Source organism: Archocentrus centrarchus, chromosome 5, assembly GCF_007364275.1.
Source record: "Archocentrus centrarchus isolate MPI-CPG fArcCen1 chromosome 5, fArcCen1, whole genome shotgun sequence".
Lineage (NCBI taxonomy): Eukaryota > Metazoa > Chordata > Actinopteri > Cichliformes > Cichlidae > Archocentrus > Archocentrus centrarchus.
The window spans coordinates 27,131,111-27,155,584 of NC_044350.1; the positions used below are offsets into that span (position 1 = coordinate 27,131,111).

The window sequence follows — 24,474 nt, forward strand, 5'->3', positions numbered from 1 at the left end:
GGCACCATTTCTCCGAGGTGCAATCAGTTTTTCCAGTATTTGGTAGGTAGGTTCAGTCATCTTGAATGTATCTTCTGTCTCTCATCACTCTTCACTTAACCCTAGACTGACCCCGAGACATTGAGATCAGCGCTCTTTGGGGGCCAAACCATCTGTTGCAGGACTTCTCAGATGATGCTTCTTTATAGCTTTTTATGATGATGGCTAAGAATCTGAACTTGAAGCCTAAAATAATCACATATTACTGTATATAAAGTGTCTAATCACTGTGTTGATCATAACCAGACAGAAGAAACTGTGTCTTATTGACTAGACAATACCACAAATCACATGCCTAGCAAGTAATATGTAGGCATGCAGTGTGAAAGCTTGGGAAATAGAGTAGGTCTGTTAGTAGCAACTTGGCCCTGGTTCATACAATCTCTGGACCAAGTATTCTTAAATTTTAGGGACTGGACTTTTTCAGTTTTAGTCATTTTAATCTTAATAATCTTAATAATAATTTTTTACGACCTTTTGCGGTTTCTGTAAGTTGGACACTGTCCTGAGAAACTTTCAGGAAGTAGTAGATCAGGTGTATAGTAGTCAGTGGCGTGAGTCTCTTTCATTAAAAGCCTTTAGATCTCAAGCCAAGCTTGTGAAGCTCTGAATTTCCTCTCTGTCTTTGCTCAACAGGGAGGGGAAGTGTCAGTTGCTCTGAATGTTTGCTGAGCTGAAACGTTACCTTGAGTCCTGGTGTATGTGCTAATTCTGAAATAGCTCCATGCTTTCATACAGGGAGTTAGTGTGCTTCTCCCAACTTCAAACTTTACTGTCACCATAATAGCTACTGGAGCGAACTAATTTGTAGTTTCATCAAAAAACTTCACTTGATAAGAAAACTTGCGTGGTTGGTCAGTGTGGTTTGTAATTGTAGATTAAAATCACAAGTGGGAAGGCTGTTTTAGTACTTGGAAGTTAGTTGGTCTGTAAATGCTGGTTTAAAAGTCTACACTTTCAGCTTGTTTATTGATATATTGTCATCTCTCTAACCATGATGTATATAATTGCAACTGTATCTTTAACAGCAAAGTGAGGGGAAGCATTGTCTGCAAATAAATGTTGATGCTCTACATAGACAAGGTAATTTATGGACAATATTTGCTAATATGGTTTTCCATGATTCTGTAAAATTCCAACATTCATCTTGCTTTCTGTAAGGCTGACTGTAAAGTGTGTGGTATTGGCACTGTATTTGCTAAGTTTGGGAAATCATGCAGTCATTCATCACTACCCCTCGCCTGACTATAAATTAGCCCAGCTCTTACTCAAAGTACTGGGGAAAATAAAAGCGTGACTAACACTTCCAGTTAGCCATCCTAGCTTAGTTTTTGTCCCGTCAATGAAGAAACATTTGCCAGAAAATACAGGGATAAAGTAATTGTATATAACTCTGTGGCTCTTAAGCTATGCAGGGAATGATATTTGGTCAGTCGGCAACACCAGGAAGGTTTCACTCTTCATGTTGTGATTAATTAACGTTTCAGGTGCTGCTGCCTGTTGTAGTAAGTATAGAATGAGAAGGCAGTGGGTGCACACATGGTATATTTTATACAACATTTCAAATAATTCTGGTGCAGTAAACATTGATGGCTGTTTGAAGATGATAACTTCTGTTTTTGAAGATGATAACTTTCTGTTTTTTTGCATGAACCAGAACAGAGGCTTCAGAATTTCTCACTAAATGGCGATATGCTTGATACTGATACTGAAATTTGCTTTTTTTTTTTTTTTTTTTTTTTTTTAAATAATTATTACAGTAAGTCTTGTGTATCGTACCACTGACTCTTGGCACGACATTTGGACTGAATAATTAAACTCATGGTAATTTATTCTTAGATGGTTTTAGTGTTGCCAGGTTTTGATATTGTCCAGTAACCAATAACCAGTGCACATCTCCTCTATGACAGACATCTACAATTACTATAAGTTCATACAGATTAATAGACTTTATTGAGAATGTGTTTTTGATTTATCATTCTGCTCTCCACATTAAAAACATGGCAATTCCCTTGCTCCTTCAAAAATAAGCAAAAAACAAACTGGAGGTTGGTAACCCCAAATAAATAAACTGCACTTGCCTGACTTAACTAGCCTATTGTTCATTTAGCAGCAGAAAACAAGAACGGCAATATTTGACAAGCTGGAAAAGGGTGCAAAATGTTGGCTTATGGACTGCTCATAGGTAGCCGGCCAGCTAACCTATTTAGCAGGAAATTGGTCTTTAGGAAATTCACAAAAACTCTGCTAGGTTCTCAAAACCCCCATAAAGTCCTGTAGGGATTTTCCTCAGGGGATCCCCTCATTGAGTCACCATTGAGATTTGGGGCATTTAATTTGTACAGATGTCAAATTACTGGGCTCTTGTATAATAGAGTGCCTAAAATGCATTTTCAGTTTCACTTACATGTCTAAGTTTAACTTTTCTTGCACCACATGAAAACATGACTAGGGCTAATTGATTGCTTACAGCTTTATGAATTTGCTTGTTATTCCCCCACCTTTCCACTCCTGTATTTCTTATTACTCTCTGAACCTCAGCCATCATTCAATGTCCAAAATTACCTTAACTCATATAATTTCATAACAAAATAGCTGGAAGCTTTACATAGCAGTTAGGGAAAAGAGAAAATTTAACAACAACAAAAAAGATTTTTTTAGAGTTTGATTTCCCAAACTCTAAAAAAATCTTTTTTATGTACATGGAAGAATAGAAATCAAGCTTGTAATGACTTCATTTGACCTTGGATAACTTTGAATCTGGTGTTCTTAAGTGGTATTGTAAACTGAGAGTGTAGCTCTGTAGTCCAAAGGAATATTTCACTTAAATTAAAATTTTTTCCATGCTTCTATTGTAAAGGTTTTGGGGTCGCAGTTATAAGGACAAAGCAGATAAAAATGAACTAATACCATTAGAGAATCTTAAGCCCTTTATACACATGAACTTTGGACAATTTTGGGAGAATCTGATATTTTTCCACATCGCTAGTGGGAAGTAGTCTACTTCAAACTTGATGTCCTACTTTAAGTACTCCCTATAACTACTATCCCTTTAACTACTACCTATAGGTTAGGTAAGGGAGCTACCTGAATACATGCATGCAGGAGGCAGTACACATGATTGCGAGTGATAAATTTAATGGATAATTAGTTGTACATTTGTCAGTCTGATTTTGCATGGAGTTGGCTGGCTTAAAGACCATGTCCAATCTGACTGCACTGGACATTTGTCTCCTCATGCGTACCTCTGTTGGGTGATGCCTAGAAACTAGAAACTTCAGGACTGTAGTGCATGAGGAAAAACAGTGTCATTTTCTGATAGGCTGATGGCAGTCAAGAAGGCAAATATTGTTTAGTATCGATCAATGCAATTATAGGTTTCTCCATTATTGATAAATGTATGGAGCTTAATGCAGCCTTGTAAAACCCTTGGAGCAATGTAGCTTGCATCTGCAATGTTGGCTGTAATTAGTTGAAGTCAAACTGCATTAGCTGCTCTGTTTTAGGTAATGCAGTATTAGAAGCCTTTGATTCATTGATTTGCATTCACAGTGTACTTTTAAAAGTTTTCCATTAATTGATATAATTGTTTTTCTTAATCACGAGGGCAGTGCAGACATCAGCAGTCAGCATAAATCCAGAGTAATGTTAAAGAAAAGCAGATGGCTTTGTTTGTATCCTTGACATATTTACAACAGTCCATTCCTCACCAGCATGTCACATTGTGTTTTGGTTTTCAGCATGAATAACTGCCTTGACTTGTTTATCTTAAGGACAATTTCCAGTCAAAGTATTAAGAAGATGCATTAGTTGAACTGGCAGTAAAACCATTTTTATTCAGATGTCAGGTCAAATGAAGAAAGTATATGGCATAAGGTCCAAATTGTGGGCAGGTGATTTATCATAATTATTTTCACATCCCATCACACTCATAGACCACATTTAAATGTGTCACATGTAACCGCAGCTATTTTTCTCTGTTATTCCCTTGGTTTGAAAAAGATGCAGTCAGCTTGTTCCTGTTTGCATGTACAGTGTAAAGGTGCATATTTGGGCAAAATCAGTGGTGCATATTTAGCGAAAATTAAATTTGTTTTAATATTACTGGTATCATGTAGTGAAACTCCAACTCTTCTGTGTGCTTGGATGTGTCACTTTAAGAAAATCACATTTAAATTATTTTTGTTTTTCAGAAAGGGCTGTTTCTGTCACATTATAGTTTCTGTTGTCATTTTTTTTTCCTCACACTGGTGCTTTTTCTGTGCAGCTGTTTTACATTTTTGTGTATCTATCACTCGGCTCATTTGATTTCATTAATAAGTTGCTTTCTTCCTGTGCGGCTCACATACATTAAAAGGTTGTTTATTCTCCATCAGTTTCAGCTCATGTATCATTTATTCCTGCCATATGGCAAACAGTCAGTCTAAGTGAAAAATGGTATTTAGAAATTTGCAATGTGCTTGAGATCAGAACTCATTTTAGTGTCTTTTTTAATCTTTTCACTTTAACCATTTTGTATTCCTTACTCAAGAGTCTATCGTTTTCTTCTATTAAAATTAGAGGACATTGTAAGTATAATTAAAAAAACAAAAACAAATGTCAGCGAGAACATAAAGACATTGTCCTTACGTACTCAAAGACAGACTTGTCAGTCTTGTCAGCACCAGTTTTTAAGTGTTCACTGTTTTTTACCTTCCACACAGGTCCATTCTCAGACGTGGTCACCACAAATCTCAAGCTCTCCAACCCAACAGACAGGAATGTGTGTTTTAAGGTGAAGACGACAGCACCGCGCCGGTACTGTGTGCGGCCAAACAGTGGAATCATCGATGCAGGCACCTCGATCAATGTCTCAGGTATGGATTAAAGGAAGTAGGGCTGAGTTAAGTTGATTCACTCGCTGCTGAAACAGTTAGCCTGCCAACTAAAATGGCATATTAGATCATCTGTTTAATACATCTTTTAATGTACCGAACATTATTTGCTGCTTGGGTGAAGACTATATTGTTGGTCTGTATAAATTTGGGTAATTATTCTTTCAAGAGAGCACCTTCAGAATATAATTTTCTAGTAAGTTGTGATGGATATTTGTTATATCTTTTGAGAAGTACAGAATAGATAGATAGATGATAATTAGCAGGAATCATTTGTTGTCAAGTAAATTTAAAGATCATGTTATCTGTGTAATATAGAGATTTGTTCTTATTACATGAACATAAACCTCCTCCAGATACGTAGTATTTCTCCATCCCTCCTGATAGATAAATTAGATCCCTCCTAATTTGTGCACTTTGAAGGAGGCAGGTACTGGCTAATGTTTCCACGCTGTTCACCCTCTGCCATTTACAGTCACAGACTCATTTTACAGTCCACCCTATCTGGTGTCAACAACTGCAGACTGTGTCACTGGTGCCTGCAGTCAGCAGTCAGTGACAAACCAACTGAGTCTGTCTGTTGCCCTCATTTTTCAGCCTAGTTAAACTGAGACGAGTCACAGGTTAGAGTTTCAAAATGAGTTTTTCTTTTTTTTGAGTTTTTCTGTGAATGTAGTCACAGTGGCAACAGTATAGGCGTGGTCTGTATTCAATTTAAGCCTCATGTCTTCAGGGAGTACTCAAGCTGTATCAAAGCAGGGTGTTTAATGGGATAAAAATGAGGTGTGGGTTCTATTGTTGCATGAAATGTGGCTTTTTAAGTTGAACACGTGCATTGTTTTAATGAAAAGCTGAGGATTATTGAAGCTCTTGCATACAGATTATAAAATCGCACAGATTATTTCACCTATTTTGGTTTAATTACACTTTTTTTTTGTTTTGTTTTTTTTGTTTTGTTAGTATGTGGTTGTATAGAGTATTAAATGATAACTCTGTGGCTCTCCTGTTAGCTTTGCATCTTTTATCACTAGATGTGCCCATTAGCACAGTGCTGGTGTGTCCCAATATGATTTACTCTCCAATTCATTTTGGCACATTGAACACCACTTAATGCATATGTTGTCTTTAATCACAAGTAAAAAAATATACTAAGTACTGTCCTGTAAACGATGCACACCAATGAAAACATGCTTGTTGTGGCTCAAACCTAATGGTAAAGGTAAATTACTGTTAAGGGATCTCTGTTAACTTGGGCTGTATGCTAATCAGCTGGAAGAGATTCATGGTCATTCCTGCTTGCTCCTATGTGCAATCCATCTGCAGCACATTCAACAGCATTTCCTTTCTCTTGGTACTGCTTAACTTGTGGCATGAGATCTGATCTACTGAAATGACTGAAAACACCTTTGAGGGTGTGCCTTGCATTCAGAAGAATTACTACATAAGAGCTGCTGGGCTGCCTTTTGTCATTGTAATATTTAACGGTGTAGCAGTATGACAGATTCACAGTATGCTGTGGTATTAAAATGGGCAATTATCTTGTACATTTGCTTTTTGGGTATTAAAAAAATGCTCCTCACCTCATCTGTGTGTGCACGTCTTTTTCCTCCTCTGTGGTGTATTAGACTGAAAATAGGAATAAAAAGGTCCTGCAATTTTTTTCATTCCCAGTTATGCTATTTACAAGGTAGTACTTTGATTTATGTATTTGAAACTTTAAAACTACTTTTACTAACTACTTTTAAAAAAAATTATTTTGGCATTTTATTGGAAGGTGTACAGTGAAGGTAGACGGGAAAGTTGGGGGAAGAGAGAGAGAGACAGGGAATACATGCAGGAAAGTGCCCGAGGTTGGAGCAAACCCAGACCGCAGCACCACAGTCATGTGGCATATACATGGTCGCCTGCTTCATCCACCGAGCCACCCTGGCACTCGCTACTTTTTTTAAAGGGCCTTTTTTCTTACTATTTTCTGTTTGATAGTTGATGTAAGACTTTCTTTTTAATTTGATTGATTTTTACACTTACTTCCATTGCAGTGAATTCAAGTTTCCATTGTAAGAAAATATTTAACCAAAAGCACTCTTTGGTTTTGGTTTGGTTTTTAGCTCTATGGAGTAGTTTTTAAAAGTAAAACCAAAAAACAAGTGTACATGACAGTTTCACAGTTTTCAGTCATTTTGAGGTAGTGATATTGCAGCCATGGTAGAGCGAAAGCACTGATGAGGAATATGGCAATCGAAGTGGAAATAAGTACTGCTTAGTTGTTACACCAACATTACTAATAAAAATAATAATTTCTGTATTTTGAATATATGAATAGTCTTTCTAAAAAAATAACACGACAGTGTCTGCACTGAGGCACTCTGACAAAAGTGCCATTTTGTCTGTCACACACACAGTCTCTGTTTAAGAGGATTGCTGGTCATCCATAACTTGTTTCAGTCCAGTTTGCCTCGTATTTCCAGGATGTGCACAATAGTTGCACAGACATCCTTTTGTGCCGCTGCATACCTACAAACCTATGATGTGTCATTTGTTGGCTTAGCAGTGAACACGCTGTGCTTTTGAAGCTCAGTTTTACTCTAACTGTATGTGTTGAATGTAGCTACAACCACAAGAATGTTACTGGGCTTGATTGGTGTTATTTAGCAGTATCCAGTGGAAAAAATATCTGGCATGAATGTTACAAAAATCCCTGAATCCACAAATATTTAGCTTGTTGTGGGAATATGTCAGAAGTTCTCCTGACATACTGGGGGACATGTTAACATACCAGGAAAAACAGAAAATACCTTCCCACAGTAAAACAAATAAGTTTTGTTGTTGCTGCTGTCCGAATTCATTTCATTAGCTTGTCCTTCTTCTCATATCCTCCATGCCTATGCTATGACAGGACATACAACTGATTGTACGATCTTAATTCCTCATTCATTAAAGGTTTCTGTTCAATAGTCACAGGTGGCTTTGAGCGTGTATGGCTGAGTCTTTTCTAATATTCACATTAGCTCTTAAACCTCTATGTAGAAGCTGATTCCTTCAACTATGTGGTGAATTGAAGTTCTATGGATGTTGGCTTATTTCTCATTGTGATACAGACATGGTGGTGTGTAGGCTGTAATTTTTTTCCTTTTAAAGTATATTAAATAAGACAGGCCCAAGGGAGCACAATCAGGAGTGTGAGAGCCTGCTAACCTGAGAGGTCTGAATATGGATATTTTTTTATGAGCATTTGCTGTTGTATCCTGGGGAGTTTTCCCTCTTGGCTTGTATCTCCACAAGTCTGCCTGACTTCATTCTCTTCCTCACTCCCACGCTATGTTGTCTCGGTAGGTTTGCTGATCTTTGACAAGGTCCTTGTGTTGAGTAATACTGAACAAAGTGGCCAGGGAGCACCCTATGACGTGTTAGGCTTCTTTTAATGAGATTAAAAAGGCTGCTGTTATAGGTAGGGGTGTATTAATGAGCTTTTATGATCATGTATCTTGTTTCATGTCACATTGTGTGATAATGTTGGGTTCAGCTCATATATGCTTAGAATTTCATATTATTGCAGTGTTAAAGTTGGATATTATCTTCTATCTTCAGATCCAACTTCTGTTTCTTAATCTTTGTTTTATTGCCAGACAGGTTTTGTAAACTGTTAACTGCAGAAAATCCACTTTTTAAGGGGGCAGAAAAAAGTCTAATATACTTGAATATACTGAAACTGACTGGCTTTTCTGCTGTTTTGACTTAGACATTTATAAACATCACCTTTAGCTCTGGGAAATGGTGATGGGCATTCATGAATATGTCCTAACATACTATGGACCAACCAACAAATGTGTTTTATGTCAGATTAATGAAAATCCTGCTAGTTAATCTCCAGGCCCTGCTGTACAGGAGCCAGTAGTTGCTTGTAACTCTGGTGTGAGCATGTTTTCTCAAAGGACACAATTAATTAGTGACATGAGAATTTTTTTTAACCTCCTTTTTCACCTCTAACAGTTATATTCATCATCAAAAAACGCGCTGGCGATTAACATCCTGTTTGACCGTGTTGACTACAATTAGCCCCTTTGAGTTTTGTAAATTATTGCCCAGTGTGAAGAATACTAAATCATGCCATTAGCAGAAGTAGCTCTTTGTAAAGATGTAATTAAAGGGCATAGATCAAAGATGATTTAAACCACTTTTTCCCCTACTGGGGCTGTGCCTTTTTCCATCTCTAGTTTTGGCTCCGTATCGTTTAATGTTATTCAGTGTTGCTTAAAGAACTTGCAAGCTTTCCTGACTCTATTTTCTTGTATTGTCCCCTTGGACCCAAAGTAGATGGCTGTGCAAATTGAGTCTGACTGAAACAGGACGTTCTCAATCTGTTCGTGCCTTCTGTTTCTGATTTGCAATATTGAACTACACTGATTGCTGTAATGGTGCACTACATCACTGAGGTTTTTCATGGGGATGTGCCACATCTGAACACTGTCCCGATAGCTAGGGTGTTTGTTTCTAAGAATCCAAAGCCAAAGAATCATGCTGCCGTTGTAGATGTAGTTGGTACTGGTTTTAAAATCTTTCAGCTACATTCTGATATAAAACCTGTAGTCAAAGTAAAAAATTGTCCATCGCTAGCTATTTTCCTCCTCTCTACAATTTAGTTTCTTTTACTGACATAAGAAAGTGATTGCTGTATATCATTGTTACAGCTCCTCTGTCACTGGAATAATGTCAAATAACCCACGAGTGGCTGTGAGGACTGATAGGTTAAAGGACTATTCCAGCTCCACACCTGCTTCTTGTTAGACTGATATGTAATGCTGAGGAATAAAAAGACAGAGATGGATGCTGTTAGAAAAATTACCCCCTGGGGTTTTTGTAGATCTGTCAGTGTTTCACCATCATGGTAACGTAAAGAAATCATCTCCAGCCCTTTTTTTTGAACATCAGGGGTAAGCTAAGAGACCCATTGTTTGGACTGACAAATGCATGAGTATTTGATACTCGCGTGTGTCTTTAATCTAAGGAATGAACATTAGTTAAGGTAGAAAAAGCAACAGGAAGTTGGGCCACACGCACACACACACACATTGCTAAGCTTCACCCACAAATCATAATCTTGTTCCTACCGGTCTGCAGAAGTTTCTGCATGTGGTACTAACAAGACACAGCTCCCCTGGGGATGGGAAGTGAGGGGGAGGTTTGAAAAAATGGGGGAATAAAACTGAGGGTTTTGTAACAAAATAAAATGATCATAATCTTTTTGGGGATTTCTTGGAGCCTGGGCTGGAGCCTTGGTAACTTAGCATCCCTATGTTTCCTTGTAATTTTACTTCTTACATATACGCATCTCTATATAATCATTAGTGACTTTCCATTATTACCATGCAGGAGCTCATTAGGTCGTGATTCCCAGCTTTTTTGGCTCATCACGAGAGGAAGCAGTGTTTTTAGCTGTGATTCCTAATTATGGGTCAAATGTGTATGGGTGCTTAAATTGTTAGGAATACCTAACGGCATATGTTAACTACTTACGCTGACATTTTAATGCCAAACACATGCATTGTTAATATTTAATATGAAAACTTGTCCTGTGAAAGAGATTCTTTTTGTGTTGCCATGGTCCACAATTCCAGTATTTAATAAGTCAGACACCAAAGGTCACTAAGAAAAATTTAGATTTGGCTATTAAGGTACCAAGGATACTTCTTCCAATTCCTCCGTGTTATATCGGTTGATTTTTTTTTTTTTTTTTTTCTCTCTCCTTTTTTAAAGTCTCCAAAGCAGCTCTTATAATATTAAATTTTTTTCAAGAGTGGAAGAAAATGGATGCATAGAATTAAAGTACATAAATTCCGTCTGTTTTTTGTTTTATGTAATTTTTTCATTGCTATAAAAGTAGATGTTAAAATCATTGCATTTTCACAGTTGTAATTTTTTGCCTTTCTGTGGTTCCATATGTGTGTGAATTGCAAGAACTATAAACAGCATTTTCTTCCTTTTTCTTTTAATTATTTATTTAATTTGAATTTTATCTATACTACAGAGTCTTACAAGAAAGTACAATCTAAAGAAAATACTCTGAAACAAATATTTAGAAGCAGACTAAATGTTTTTACTTTGTGTGTGTTGATACTAACTTTCTGTTTGTGTTCCAGTTATGCTGCAGCCTTTTGACTATGACCCCAATGAGAAGAGCAAACACAAGTTCATGGTTCAGTCAATGCTAGCACCTCCTGACATGACTGACATGGAGGGAGTGGTGAGTGTGCTTATCTGTATGCCTGTGCTTTAAAACAGAAATATCTTCATCATAGTTACTCAGTTACTCATACATGCAAGTGATGGGATTAACCCCTTCCTTAATATGACAAGAAATACAGTTGTGAAAAGAACATACAGCTGACGACATATTACACCATGTCATTAGTCATTATTTATTTAACAAAAACTAAACCAAAATGCAGAAGCAGTGTGTGAAAAACTAAGTAAACCCTTACTGCTTTCATATGAACTAAGAGGGTAAGTAGCAGACAGGTGCTGCTAGTCAAATGCACCTGATTAGTTGACCAAGTATGACAAGTATGACTTGTTTGAAAGAATTTGCCTGGAGAAAGCCTCTTGTCTTTAAGAATGTGGCAACATGACTTAGTTTTTGCAAAGCTACTACTGGAACAATGACCTTTGGACAGTTGAGACCAGAGCAGAGATGTTTGGCCATAATGCACTACACCACATTTGGCTTAAACCAAACACAGCATATCAGCACAAACACCTCATATTAACAGTCAGGCGTGGTGGTGCAGGGGTTATGATTTGGGCTTGTTTTGTAGCCATAGGACCTGGGCACCTTGCAGTGTTGGATTGAGTCAACTGTCAACTTCTCTGTATACCAAAGTATTCTAGAGTCAAATATGAGGCCATGTGTCTGACAACTAAAGCTTAGCCCAAATTAGGTCACAGCAGCAAATCCATGAAAGAATGGCTGTAAAAGGAAAAAAAATCAATGTGTTGCAATGGCCCAGTCAAAGTCCAGACCTCAGCCTGATTGAAATGCTGTGGCAGTAACTTAAGAAAGCTGTGGATGAATTTGACTGCAAACCTGAACGAACTGGAGCAATGTTGTAAAGAAGAGTGAGCCAAAATTCCTCCACAATGATCTGAGAGTCTGATCAATGAATACTTCAAGTTATTGTTGCTAAAGTTAGCCCCTCAAGCTACTGAATAGTTTTATTCATGCAGTGCTTCCTCATTTTGGCTTAGTTTTTGTTAAATAATGACATGATGTAATGTGTCATGTGTTGTTGTTCATCTAAAGTTGTATTTAAATCATTTTAGAACCGTATAAGAACATAAAACTTTTGAACAGAGGGTGTACTTTCTTTTTTTACATGACTGTTCATATGTGCAATTTTCATGTAAGGGAAGAGGCAGTCAATCCACCTATTTCCCACCCTCAGTGCAAGCCTGTGCTGCAGTGCTGGCATGCAGCAATAAAACACATTTAGCACAGTTTAGGCATAACATCATGTGTGGTCTGAGAGACGTATTTGTGATGACTGGCCATCATTTAAACATCTACATATCTCTGTAATTGTCATGTTATTAATGTGACAACAAGCATCGTGAGAATCTGTTTTGAAGTAGTGACACACATAAAGATACGTACAATCAACAAGAGCAATGGTTACAAAAGACACGCTGTACTAGAATCAGAGCCTGAATTCTTGTGGGGTTTTGTGGGTTTTTGGCAAAGCTGTGACTGTAACAGAAGTTAGACTTGAAAGCAGATGTTTAAGGTAGGGTTGTAAGAAGAGCACAGCAGAGAGACAAAAGTCCTCCTGGTGATGTGTTTCTGTCAATTGTTTGTTCGAAACAATATGTGGAGTCAGTGAACAGTGGACAGAGTACCCTCATAATGGTCCAGTTGTTTTGGTGACAATGCTAAATATGTAAGTTAATTCTAAGCACACTTGGTATTTAAAACCAGTGTGAATCAGTATTAGAGAAAGCGGTGCTCACAGACACACTGGATCCACACATTTTTAAATAATGAACACCTAATGCCAAGAGAAGTTTAACTCCTTTTGATATGAGACTTAAACGGGTAAACTTGCCCATTATACGCTTTCTTAGGAAGGTCTTTTGTAAATATTTGGATTTTGCCACTTAATTTGAATTTTCAGCTGTCCGAGAGTCTTTAAAAGCACAAACATATTCTGAAATATAATTCAAGCAGTGTGAAGGCTTTCTCTAAATCCACCAAAATGTAGTTTATCAAAGGTGCACTGACTTAACCATAAAGTGTGTTACTCTAAAGCTGAACTGGCATTATTATTATTCAGACTAAATTCCTGCTTTTTATAAACCATGAAAAGAGGCATGCTTTAGAATTGGTGAATCACTGGCAGAATATTAAAATGATAAGACTAAATAGAAATGTCTTCATTTGAGTGCTCTTAAAGATTAAAGGGCAGATTAATAAAGACAGTGCTGTATTCCAAGGACACATGCACTTAAAAAACTCAAATTAATTCACTAGGGTATTTTGTAATAAATTTCACTTCTTTCTTTTTTTTTTTTTTTTTTTAAATAAAAATTAAAAAATCTATCTAGAACCAAGTTGATATTTAAACAGTGTTCAGTAATCTCTCCTCCTAATTTTATCTAGCAGCTAGTGGTCTTTGCCCTCTCTCTCTTGCTGTTGCTCTGTTATTCTTCACACCATTAACTTTTTAGTATATTGGTCTGTCACACTAATATATGTTGTCTTTATCTTTTTCTTTCTGCCTCTCTAGTGGAAGGAGGCTAAACCAGAGGAGCTGATGGACTCTAAGCTGAGATGTGTTTTTGAAATGCCGGTGGAGAATGAAAAAACGGTAAGCAGACAGACTTGTCTCTTTTTCTTACCATGCAGGTTCTCGTGTCACATGCAGATGTGATATCAGAGAGAGTTTGATGTTTAATTGTGTTTTCCATTATTTTCCAAATTACAGTAATTGGCCTAAACAGGATACCAAAGTTTAATTTTAATATCACGTATATAATTCACTATATACTCACAACTAAAATTAAACATTCACTATACTCTTTGCAAATCACCACTGCAAATCCCTATCCCAGGGATTCCACAGGCTATTTTGTCCAGAGGCTTTTGTTCCCTGAGGGTCCCCCAAGGCAAATTGGTCCAGGGTGAGGGCCCAGACAAAGCGTGATACAGATGAGCCTTATGAGAGGAAGCTCAAGGGAACAGTTTGCTCTGCCTGGGATAAAGTTAACAGGGCCCTGCCCCGGAGCCAGGCCTGGGGAGGGTTCTCAAGGGAGAGTGCCTGGTAGCCATGCCTTAGCCCGTGGGGCCCATTTGGGCGCAGCCCGCTGAGGACACATGGGCTCACCCTCATGTAAGTCCACCACCCAAAAGAGGCATCATAGGGGTCGGGTGCACTGTGTGTTGGGCGGTGGCCAGGGGTGGAGGCCCTGACGGACTGATCCCTGGCTATTGAGGGTGCTGACTGGGACATGGAATGTCACCTCCCTAGAGGGGAAGGGGCCTGAGCTAGTGTGTGAGACATACTGGCAAGATATAACACATGACCTGGGTTCTAGAACCAGTCTTCTGGAGAGGGGTTGGACTCTATTCTAGTGATGGGAATCCGGCTCTTTTCAGAGAGCTGGCTCTTTAGGCTTGGCTTCCAAAGAAGAGCCAGCTCTTTCAGCTCCCAAATGGCTCCTTAGATTTTAATTTAAAAAAAAAAAAGTGTAAAATTAATTACTAATGTAAAAACATACATTAGGTCTATATCAAACGTTTCTTTATATACTCAACATATAATAGAGTGCTCCAAATACAAATTATAAAACAAAACACTGGAAATCAGAAACACAAAGGGCCTTTGAGGAGTTGATCCTGTTTCTCCTGCCTGATGACCTGCCCTGTTTTGTTCTTCTAATTACACTGAGGGATGAACAGTTCGTATACAGTATACCTATGTAGGTTGTTTCTGCAGCCTGCTCAATATTAAATTTTAAATTTGCAGTCTACTCTCTATCAGAATAATCCTTTAACGCCAGGCGATCGCTGCTGAATCGTGGGTTTCCTGACCTTACAATGCGCGAACAGCTGATTAAGACAAAGCATCTCACTGCAGAGTCAGCTGGTCAAAGGAACTTGATCAGCTGGCTTTTCACGAAATTCCGCGACCATTCGTGCTATCGAAAAAATTCAAACGGTTCCTGAAAGCTCAGAAATTGCACTTCACAGTGGTATTACGGTATTTGTGACCGGAAGTCCGCAAATGCCGGCACTTTTGAAGTACGCTGTTTCTCACATGTTTGGAGGTATAAGGTTAAAATGTTTCCAGTCTTTGCTATGCTTTCCGTCACTCATTTTCCTCACCGTTCCCGCGTGTAGGCTCTATGTAACTCGCAACTTCCTCTGGCTCTTTCCTGTCTCCAAGCGCATTTTGCAGGAGCCTCTCCCTCTCTGGTGTTTGTTTACTCCGGCCTCTTTCCCACCAACAGGGTTCCGGAGCCTGTGCTGTAATTTGAACCGTTAGGCGGGTTTTCCACTGCCGAAGCACTCGGTGCTCGGCCGAAAAACGGGCTCAATTCCGGCCCCGCAAACTAGCTGGTCTGGAACCAGGAACGCGTGCCGAAAGCGGCAGAGGGGCTTGACTCTGCCTTCTCAACATCAAGTTTTCTACCATATTACATGTGTATTACATGAGAAAAGCGAAGCGATTTAGGTTGGGCTCTAAGGCTGAACTTGCTGCTTTGTTTTCAGTTCAATTCACAGATAAAAGGACACAAAGCGCGTACTTGTCGTCTTGCTCTAATCGCTGTCTGTTTTTACCTCTGTGCTGCACACAGATGCTGCAGTAGTTTGGTTTGGACCGTAAAACGTATTTGCAGCACAAGAAAGGGGAGCGTGTTCTCCCACGTTTGTGCGTTGCGGCTTCCGTGTCCAGACGAGGACCCGCCCACGCTCATACGTAAAGGAGCAGTTCACAGAAACGCGGTGGGAACGCGTGCCCATTCTTAAGCGTTTCGCCGGTTCACTGTGATTGGTACGGGAACTTGCTCCGGCTCCGGAACCTCGGCAGTGGGAAAGTAGCATCACTGTGCAGTGTGTCCGTGGACCCTCCCCTCTCGCTCAGTGTAGACAATCATATGCTACCATTCATCTTAACCAATTTTTTGCGGCTTCCACAAAAAAAAAAAAAAAAAAGAAACGAACGAAAAGAAAAAAGAAACGGCTCACTATCGGGAGCCGGCTCCCGTCGTTCACTTCAAAGATCCGGCTCTTAGAGCCGGATCGTTCACGACCGACCCATCACTAGTCGCCAGCAGGACAGCGCCCTCATCAGCCTCATCAGTGTCGGGTATTGTGTGAACACACGTATATGTGGATGCGCGCGCATGCGCACCCTGACCCCCCCGGCGTGCGTGCACACAAAGACACTTCACAATGTTAAAAATTCTATGAAGTATCAGGTAACAAAGAGATCCAAGGAGGTTCTGTTAAATAGAACTCCTTAACTGGACACATTTGAAACTTTCTTCCAGTGCGAATCAGACTTCTCACCTGAATGCAACACAACTGTTTTGAAAACAATTTTGAATTTTTAACAATTTCCTAACAGCAACCAGAAGAATTTTTGAAAAAATTCTTCACAAGTTGCTGAGAAAAAAACGCTCAAAATGTCAGTGGACGTTCCATCCAGTGATCTTGACATTTTTGAAGGAACCATGCTGGGAAAATGCCACAGAGTGGAGGCTATTCTTGGAGAGGGCGGCTTTGGTTTTGTAACCAAATGTCGTAATATCCAAACCAACAAATCCGTAGCGATCAAAGTCAATAAGAACCACCCTGCAATTTTGCAACAGGCAAAAAAAGAAATATTCATCCTCGACAAGCTGCGATGCCTGGATCCAGACAGCTGCAATCTTGTCAAATGGAATGGCTTTTTCATGGACAGGGAGCGTATATGCCTCAGTTATAAACTCCTTGATCAAAGCCTGCTGGATTACATGGAGGACCGCCGCAACCAAGGCCTTCCCATACGTGAGGTGAGGCCAATTTTATATCAGCTGGCCAATGCCCTGTCCCACCTGAGTGCCATGGGAATAATACACGCTGACCTCAAGCCAGAAAATGTGATGGTTGTGGACCGCACTCAGTCTCCCATCAAAGTGAAAGTTATTGATTTTGGACTGGCATGTCCCGTGTCTGCAGTAATTCCAGGTGACTGTGTGCAGACAGTTTGGTACAGGGCACCAGAAGTAATGCTCCAGGCTCCATTCGATCAAGCTATCGATATGTGGTCCCTGGGCCTGATAGCTGTGGAGCTGGCAATAGGGCGGCCTCTCTACCCTGGTGAGACGGATTATGATGTTTTCAGATTCATCATACAAACTTAGGGCCAGCCACCAGACTATGTCTTAGATCGTGGGTTTGATCCAGATTTGTTCTTCGTACAAGACAACCGTGGTGATCAGCGGTGGAAATTTAAATCTGAAGAACAATTTCAGTATGAGACAGGATATCAAGCGCAAGAAACTAGATATATAAAACTCAAGCGTCTTGATGATCTGGAACAGTTAATAAAAATGAAAACAGGCCACCAAAGCGGCCAGGATTTGTTGGTGAGCCTCATTAAACAGATGCTGCACTTAGATGCCAACCAACGTATCACTCCCTTGGAGGTTCTCCGGCATCCATTCTTTGACCCCGGCCTCTCGTAGAGTTCCTTCAGAGACCATTGTAATGACATGGAGAACACAGAGGATCAGAGCCTTGTTCTCTGTCAGCAGCCTTCCAGTTGGCCATCAGAAAGTCCACATAGCATTAAGTGGAGTGTCCAAAAGCCAGATGAATTACCCAAGGAAACACCGCTCAACAAGTCAGAGAACACATCATCCTTCCTCCCCAGTGATTTTGACACTTTTAAAGGAACCATGCTGGGGAAATTCTACAAAGTGGAGGCTTTACTCGGAGAGGGCTGCTTTAGTTTTGTAACCAAATGTCTTGATACCAAAACCAACAAATCTGTGGCAATAAAAGTCAACAAGAACCACCCGGAAATTTTGCAGCAGGCAAAATCAGAAATATTCATCTTAGAGCAGCTGAGATGCCTGGATCCAGACAGCTGCAACATCATTAAATGGAATGGCTTTTTCATGGACAGGGAGCGTGTATGCCTAAATTTTGAACTCCTTGATCAAAGCCTATACGATTATATGCAGGACCGGTACTACCAAGGCCTTCCTATAAGTGAGCTGAGGCCAGTTTTGTATCAGCTGGCCAATGCGCTGTCCCACCTGAGTTCCAGGGGAATAGCACACACTGACCTCAAGCCAGATAATGTGATGATTGTGGACCGAAATCAGTCTCCCATGAAGGTGAAAATTATTGATTTTGGACTGGCATGTCCCTGTGTCTACATTGGCTCCACATGTCTCTGTGCAGAGCCTTTGGTACAGAGCACCAGAGGTAATGCTTCAGGCTCCATTCGATCACGCTATTGATATGTGGGCCCTGGGCCTGATAGCTGAAGAGCTGGCCGTAGGGCAGCCGCTCTACCCTGGTCAAATGGCTTATGATACTTTCAGATACATCATACATACTCAGGGCCAGCCACCTGACTGTGTCTTGGACTGTGGCTTTAATACACATTTTTTCTTCATCAAAGAAAACTGCGGAGACCAACACTGGAGATTTAAATCTGAAGAAGAATTTAAACATGATACAGGATTCCAAGTGCAAGAAACACGGTTCATAAAGCTCAGGCGTCTTGATGATATCCAACAATTAATGAAAATGAAAACAGGCCACCAAAGCGGCCAGGATTTGTTGGTGAGCCTCATTAAACAGATGGTGCATTTAGACGCCAATCAGCGCATCAGTCCCTTGGAGGTTCTCCAGCATCCATTCTTCGACCCCGGCCTCTCACAGAGTTCTTCCAGAGACCATTGTAATGACACGGAGAACACAGAAGATCAAAGCCTTGTTCTCTGTCAGCAGCCTTCCAGTTGGCAGTCAAACAGCCCACACAGTACAGACTGGAGTGTCCAAAACCCAGCTGTACACCTGAATTCTACGTGGAGCAGCAACAGTGAAGAGTGTGATATTCAATTTGAAAACAATGCAGATGCCTTCCACTCCTGCTTCTGCTATCCTCCGCAGTCTCATCAAAGTTGCCCAAATTGTCCACACTGCGAAATCCGAAACTCATTTAATTATTACACCAGCCCAGCACTTTGATGAAAAATTAATTGCTAAGTTGCTCCAAAAAACATCATTTTGGCTTTTTTTAATTAATTAATTTATTTTTTAATTTTCACTTTCCCCTCACCCACCAGTCGGTCGCGGCAGATGGCCGTCCCTCCCTGAGCCTGGTTCTGCCGGAGGTTTCTTCCTGCCAACAGGGAGTTTTTCCTCCCCACTGTTGCGAAGCGCTTGCTCATAGGGAATCATCTGATTCTGGGGGTGTGGATGCTTGTAGAAATAAGAATTTTTTTTAAAAAAAGCCTATAAAACATCAGATATAATCGTGACCTTGAACAAGTTACCATCCTATTCAAGCGTCACTGAGGAGCAACAATTCTTTTGAAAACTGGCTAAAACTAAAAATTTGACCTTAAATTCGGTGTTTAATACTTAAAATGATGTTACTGTTTTAACATCTTGTGACTGTTTTAAGTCTTAATAATTTGTTTTTAAAAAACACAAGATTGCTTTTGTTTTGTAATTCTTGTCTTCTATTGTATTGTATAGTGTTTAAAACTGTAGACACTGTTCTTAATGTTCCACAGACTGGACTGAAACTTCATTTGAGAAATATATGAAAACCTTTTCAATTTCTTTGTGGAGGTGGCTAATGTGAGGTTAGATATCACCCCGTGCCTTTGACCCATCATGCTCCATGCTCTGCCTTTTTCTATCAGTTTAAGCCCTTCCATGCCCTCCTTGTGCAAGGTGTCAATGATCATCTTTTGGAGAACTGCCAAATCAGCAGTCTTGCCCATGATTGTGTAGCCTACAGAACTAGACTGAGAGACCATTTAAAGGCATTTGCAGGTGTTTTGAGTTAATTAGCTGATTAGAGTGTGCAAGGGTGTAGGAATGAGTTTACTATTGGGAGAGGGCATATATTGGAAACCTGACAGATCCGTAAATACTGTGAGCAAAGCGTAAAAAAAAATGCTATTTGATCTTTTTACTTTCGTCTTTTTCAAATGCTCTTTGGAAAAATAGTTGGCGATATGCAATATATATCTCAATATTTTTTCTTCCCAAAAGGTATAAACAAAAAGACACTTCTGAGTCAAAGCTACATGTCCCAAATGCCACACGGGAACTTTTATTAACATTCAGCTATAGCTGTACTTGAGAAATTGCTCAAAAATAAACTATTGGCATATATAAATAATAATGCGCCTCAAATAAATTAATGCTTTTTTCCTCTATAACAAAACTCTCACAGCTGTACCATTAAAATGTAAACCGAAAAGATACAGAGCAAAAATAGCAAAAGGCTGACAAATTAGGAAAAGAGAGATGAACTGATGGATCTACAAATCTGATTGTAACGCAACATAGACTATATCAATATAAACGATATAGTCTCATCTTATATCGCGTATGAAAATATATTGATATTTCATAAGAACTCGATATGTTGCCCAGCCCTAACCGGAAGTGAAGGGAGCCATTGAGCTGAATAAATAGTCCTACCAGGCTTGGTTAGCCTGTGGGACTTTGGAGACAGCTGACAGGTATTGGCAGACGAAGCAGACATTTTGCTTAACCCTCTTAATAGGAGGGGACGGCGAAATGTCAAAAAAGTAACTTAAAGGGCCAAATTGTATGTTATTTTTGAAATCAATTCGCGGACCGGAAGTAGGGGGCGGGGCCGGTGTGGCCCGTGAGCCGAGTTTGGGCACCCCTGCCTTAGAGATAGGATGAAGAGTGCAGTCATCCAAGAGGGGCTCACAGTACTACCACTACTCCTCGACAGAGAAAGGAGCCAGTTGAACTGGTACGTACTAGGATACCTCCTGGGGCAGGTGTTCCGAACATCTTCTGCCAAGAGGACAACACAGGACATGCTGAAGAGATTGTATCTCTCAGCTAGCCTGTGAATGCCTTGGTGTTCCCCCGGATAAGCTGGAGATGGTGGCTGGAGGAGAGAGGCCTGGGTTTCTCTGCTTAGGCTGCTGGCCCAATGACCTGGCCCCAGATAAGCAGAAGAGGATGGATGACTGGATGAATCATTCACTATCTGTGAAGTCACTAGTCTTTTAAAGACATAACAGAATAATCCCTTCGGTTGCAACCTTTGTTTTTCTTGTTATCTGTGGGGGTGTGGTGGTGGTGGTGTTTCTTGTGGTTTCTTGTAGTGGTGGTGTTTCTTGTGGTTTTTCAGCTCCCAACCTTGGTGTTGCTCTGCTGTATCTGTCTTCTCTATCCTGTCGGTCTTCCTCTCTCCTCTTCTTTTTGAACTCTTTTACTGCCCCCGATTTGCTCTTTTTATCATCTCTCTTATGATTTAACGTTTTTGTGTTGTTGGTGTTTTTCTCCTTATCTTATTCTTGATCTGGTCCTACTTTCCTCTATCTCCACATCTCTCTCCCTGCCTCAGCTGCACTCATAGCCATCAACAGCCCTTCAGAGACTCTCACATGTGGTTTATTGTTGTGATTCCTCTCAGACCTCATATTCCTCTCAGCTGCAGAGACATTATTTTGTCATAATATGAGCTGAGAGTACTCGCTCAGTGAAGACCAGGAGAGAAAAAGGACCTGTGGGTGGTGGTTTTCAATTCATTACGAGCTGTGCAGTCCATACACATGCCTCCCAGTTGGCTCTGTGCACCACAGAGTTCGTTATGCAGAGATAATGCTGATAGAAACCAGCTTGATCTACTTATGAAAGGCACCGCTGTGTGAGCTCTCAGATCCAGAGAGGAGGTTTTGCATGTCTGCACACCTATATATGTTTGTTTGAGTACAGCAAGTACCCAAGTATAAACACAGTTGTCCCTGTGTGCCAACAAAGACATCAGACAGAATTACTATGGAGATATTTTAGTATCAACAGTCAACTTACTGTATTACAACTTTCCCTCTGTAACCCACTCACAGCACGACATGGAGTCCAACAAGATGACGTCGTCCAGCTCACTGAAGTCAGAGTCCTCGCTGCCTGTGAAGTCAATGAGCTCCACCCTTGATGACGGGGAGGTAAAGAAGATCATGGAGGAGTGCAAGAGGCTGCAGATGGAGGCTCAAAGGCTACGGGAAGAAAACAAACAGATCAGAGTGAGTAAGATGATTTAAGGACTGTAGACTGCAGATACACAGGTCTTGACGCAAATATTAAGGGGTGCAAAGGGTTTACCAAAGGAAACCCAACAGTTTCAGCCCTCAAGGTTAAATTGTGATTTAAACAACTGCCTCCCTCATGACTTGTGGCTTTTGTGGTGTCATCTCTAAAACTTAGTATTATAGTACTGTGCAAAAGTCTTGAGATATTCCTCCTTTCTTTATATTTTGCTTCCAAGGAGTAATTTTTTTAAAAAGGTGGTCTTGAGTTCTCCAGATTTCTGATTGACTGCTTTTTCACTCATTTTGTTAGATGTTAGATTCAACTCATTGTCATTGTGCACACAAGGCACACAACGAAAGGATCGTTCCAGATCACTCATCCAGAGACGAGCATCTGTGGTCACGCAGCCAGAGACCCGCGCTACTGTTTTCAGTCCAGCCCTTGTATCTGACCATTTTCAGAGGAATGCTTTTTTTAATGATTTGTTTGTTAAGCCATTTAACACTAAAATATGAATCATTCAAGCATAAAAAGGCACCAAATTCAAGGGATCAGTTGCAACACATCTTATGAATCCAAAATTGAAGGTTTTGGTTCAAATCATCATCAGTATGTTCAGAGGAAATCAGGAGCAGTACAACAGTCAGTGTCTACATCCATGTGTAAAACATTGTGGCAGTCTGTCATTTTTTGGGGCAACATTTCAGCCAGTGGTGATCCCAAACACACTGCCAATGGAGTAAAGCATACCTAGATAGAAAAACACACAAATGAACACTATTAGAATAGAATAGAATAGAATAGAATAGAATGCCTTTATTGTCATTATACAGGATGTACAATGAGATTGGAGGGCCACTCCTGTTCAGTGCCATGTAACAGAAAATCAAACTCTCTAAAATAAAAATATTATGAAAATATTATAATCTAGTATGATCAATATAATCAAGAGATATACAGAAATAAACAATGTGTAAAATATACAAAAAATAGCATGTATAAAAATATATACATACATTGGTGTCATGGATTGGCTTCCCTAGAACCCAGACTTCAACATTATTAAAGCAGAATGGGATCGTTTTGACAGAGAACAAAACAAAAGGGAGCCAACATCCAAAGAAGAGCTCTGAAATGCTCAAGAAGAACTATTCCTGAAGACTACTTACAGAAATTGCAAGAAAGCTTGCCTAAAAAAGTTTGGTCTGTGACGAATAAAAAAGGTACCAAATATTGAGTTTTACAAACTCAGTTTTTGCTTTTTATATACTTTTTTTTTGGCATGTTTCATTATTTCTCATTTTCCTAGCAAAATATGAATGATGGATAATGAAGAGTGGCTCAAGACTTTTGCACAGTTTATAAAGCAATAACTTGGACTCATTTCGAATGGGTTCATAAAAGCATCATTTTAGCTGTGGCTTTGGAGCTCGAGTGGGACATCCACTAATCACAGGGTTGGTTTAATCCCGTGCCCCACATGTCAGTGTCTCTTAGATTTATGGGCTGCATAGTTTCCCACAGAGTTAACATATGGGAGTGAGTGAATTTTCAGCATTATTGCTTCAAAATGACTTAAACAATGAGCCTTTTTTTTTTTTTTTTAGAATTATTAGTTTTTTCTTAGTCAACAAAATTAAATTCCAAATTTATCACTTCTAATATGAATGTCATGTTGTATGTTTGATCATGTAACTAAAACTGAAAAAAGCACACTGGCAACTTGCAGAATATTTTGATTTGCAGTTTTGGTATTAGAGCTTAATCAGGCCAGTGAAAATACTTCACTTTGAGGCTTGAATCAAAAGCAGAAAGTGATATTCTGCTGATTGAAGAAAAAGAAACTTCATCTCAGCCACCTAAATTAGTAGATGACATCACTGAACATCATGAGTCACATTCTGTGTTGATTATTTTCTGTACTGATTGATAGCTGATTGATGTTTACAATCATGATAAGCTAATTAAGTAAAAGTGTTCAGTCACACAAAGCAATGTCCTCCACCCAGGCCAGTAAGTCAAAGTTGAGGTTTGCATCAAGTACAGCTGCTGATATCTTTAATCGGTAGCAGACCTCAGGGTTTAAAGCTCGTAAAGCAATTTTGCGAATCAGTGAGTGTGCCATCAATCACTAGCATCATTGGTTTGAAATTGTTTTTTGTAAATGTTTGATTTGAAATGAAACACACACACGCCTGCACCGTCCAATAGTGTCGTCCTCCCTTCAAACACCAGCGCCTCTTCCCCCTTTAA

At 39.7% G+C, this 24,474-nt stretch overlaps 1 protein-coding gene across 1 annotated transcript in view; it reads left to right on the top strand.

The window, feature by feature from the left end:
• The window catches only part of vapb (VAMP (vesicle-associated membrane protein)-associated protein B and C), a 30,865-nt gene that overhangs the window by 3,370 nt on the left and 3,021 nt on the right, over positions 1-24,474 (top strand). The window contains exons 2-5 of the mRNA XM_030729264.1: positions 4,743-4,895; positions 11,051-11,154; positions 13,691-13,771; positions 22,038-22,214. Of these exons, the coding sequence (XP_030585124.1) occupies positions 4,743-4,895; positions 11,051-11,154; positions 13,691-13,771; positions 22,038-22,214 (515 nt within the window). The remainder of the gene's footprint in view (positions 1-4,742; positions 4,896-11,050; positions 11,155-13,690; positions 13,772-22,037; positions 22,215-24,474) is intronic.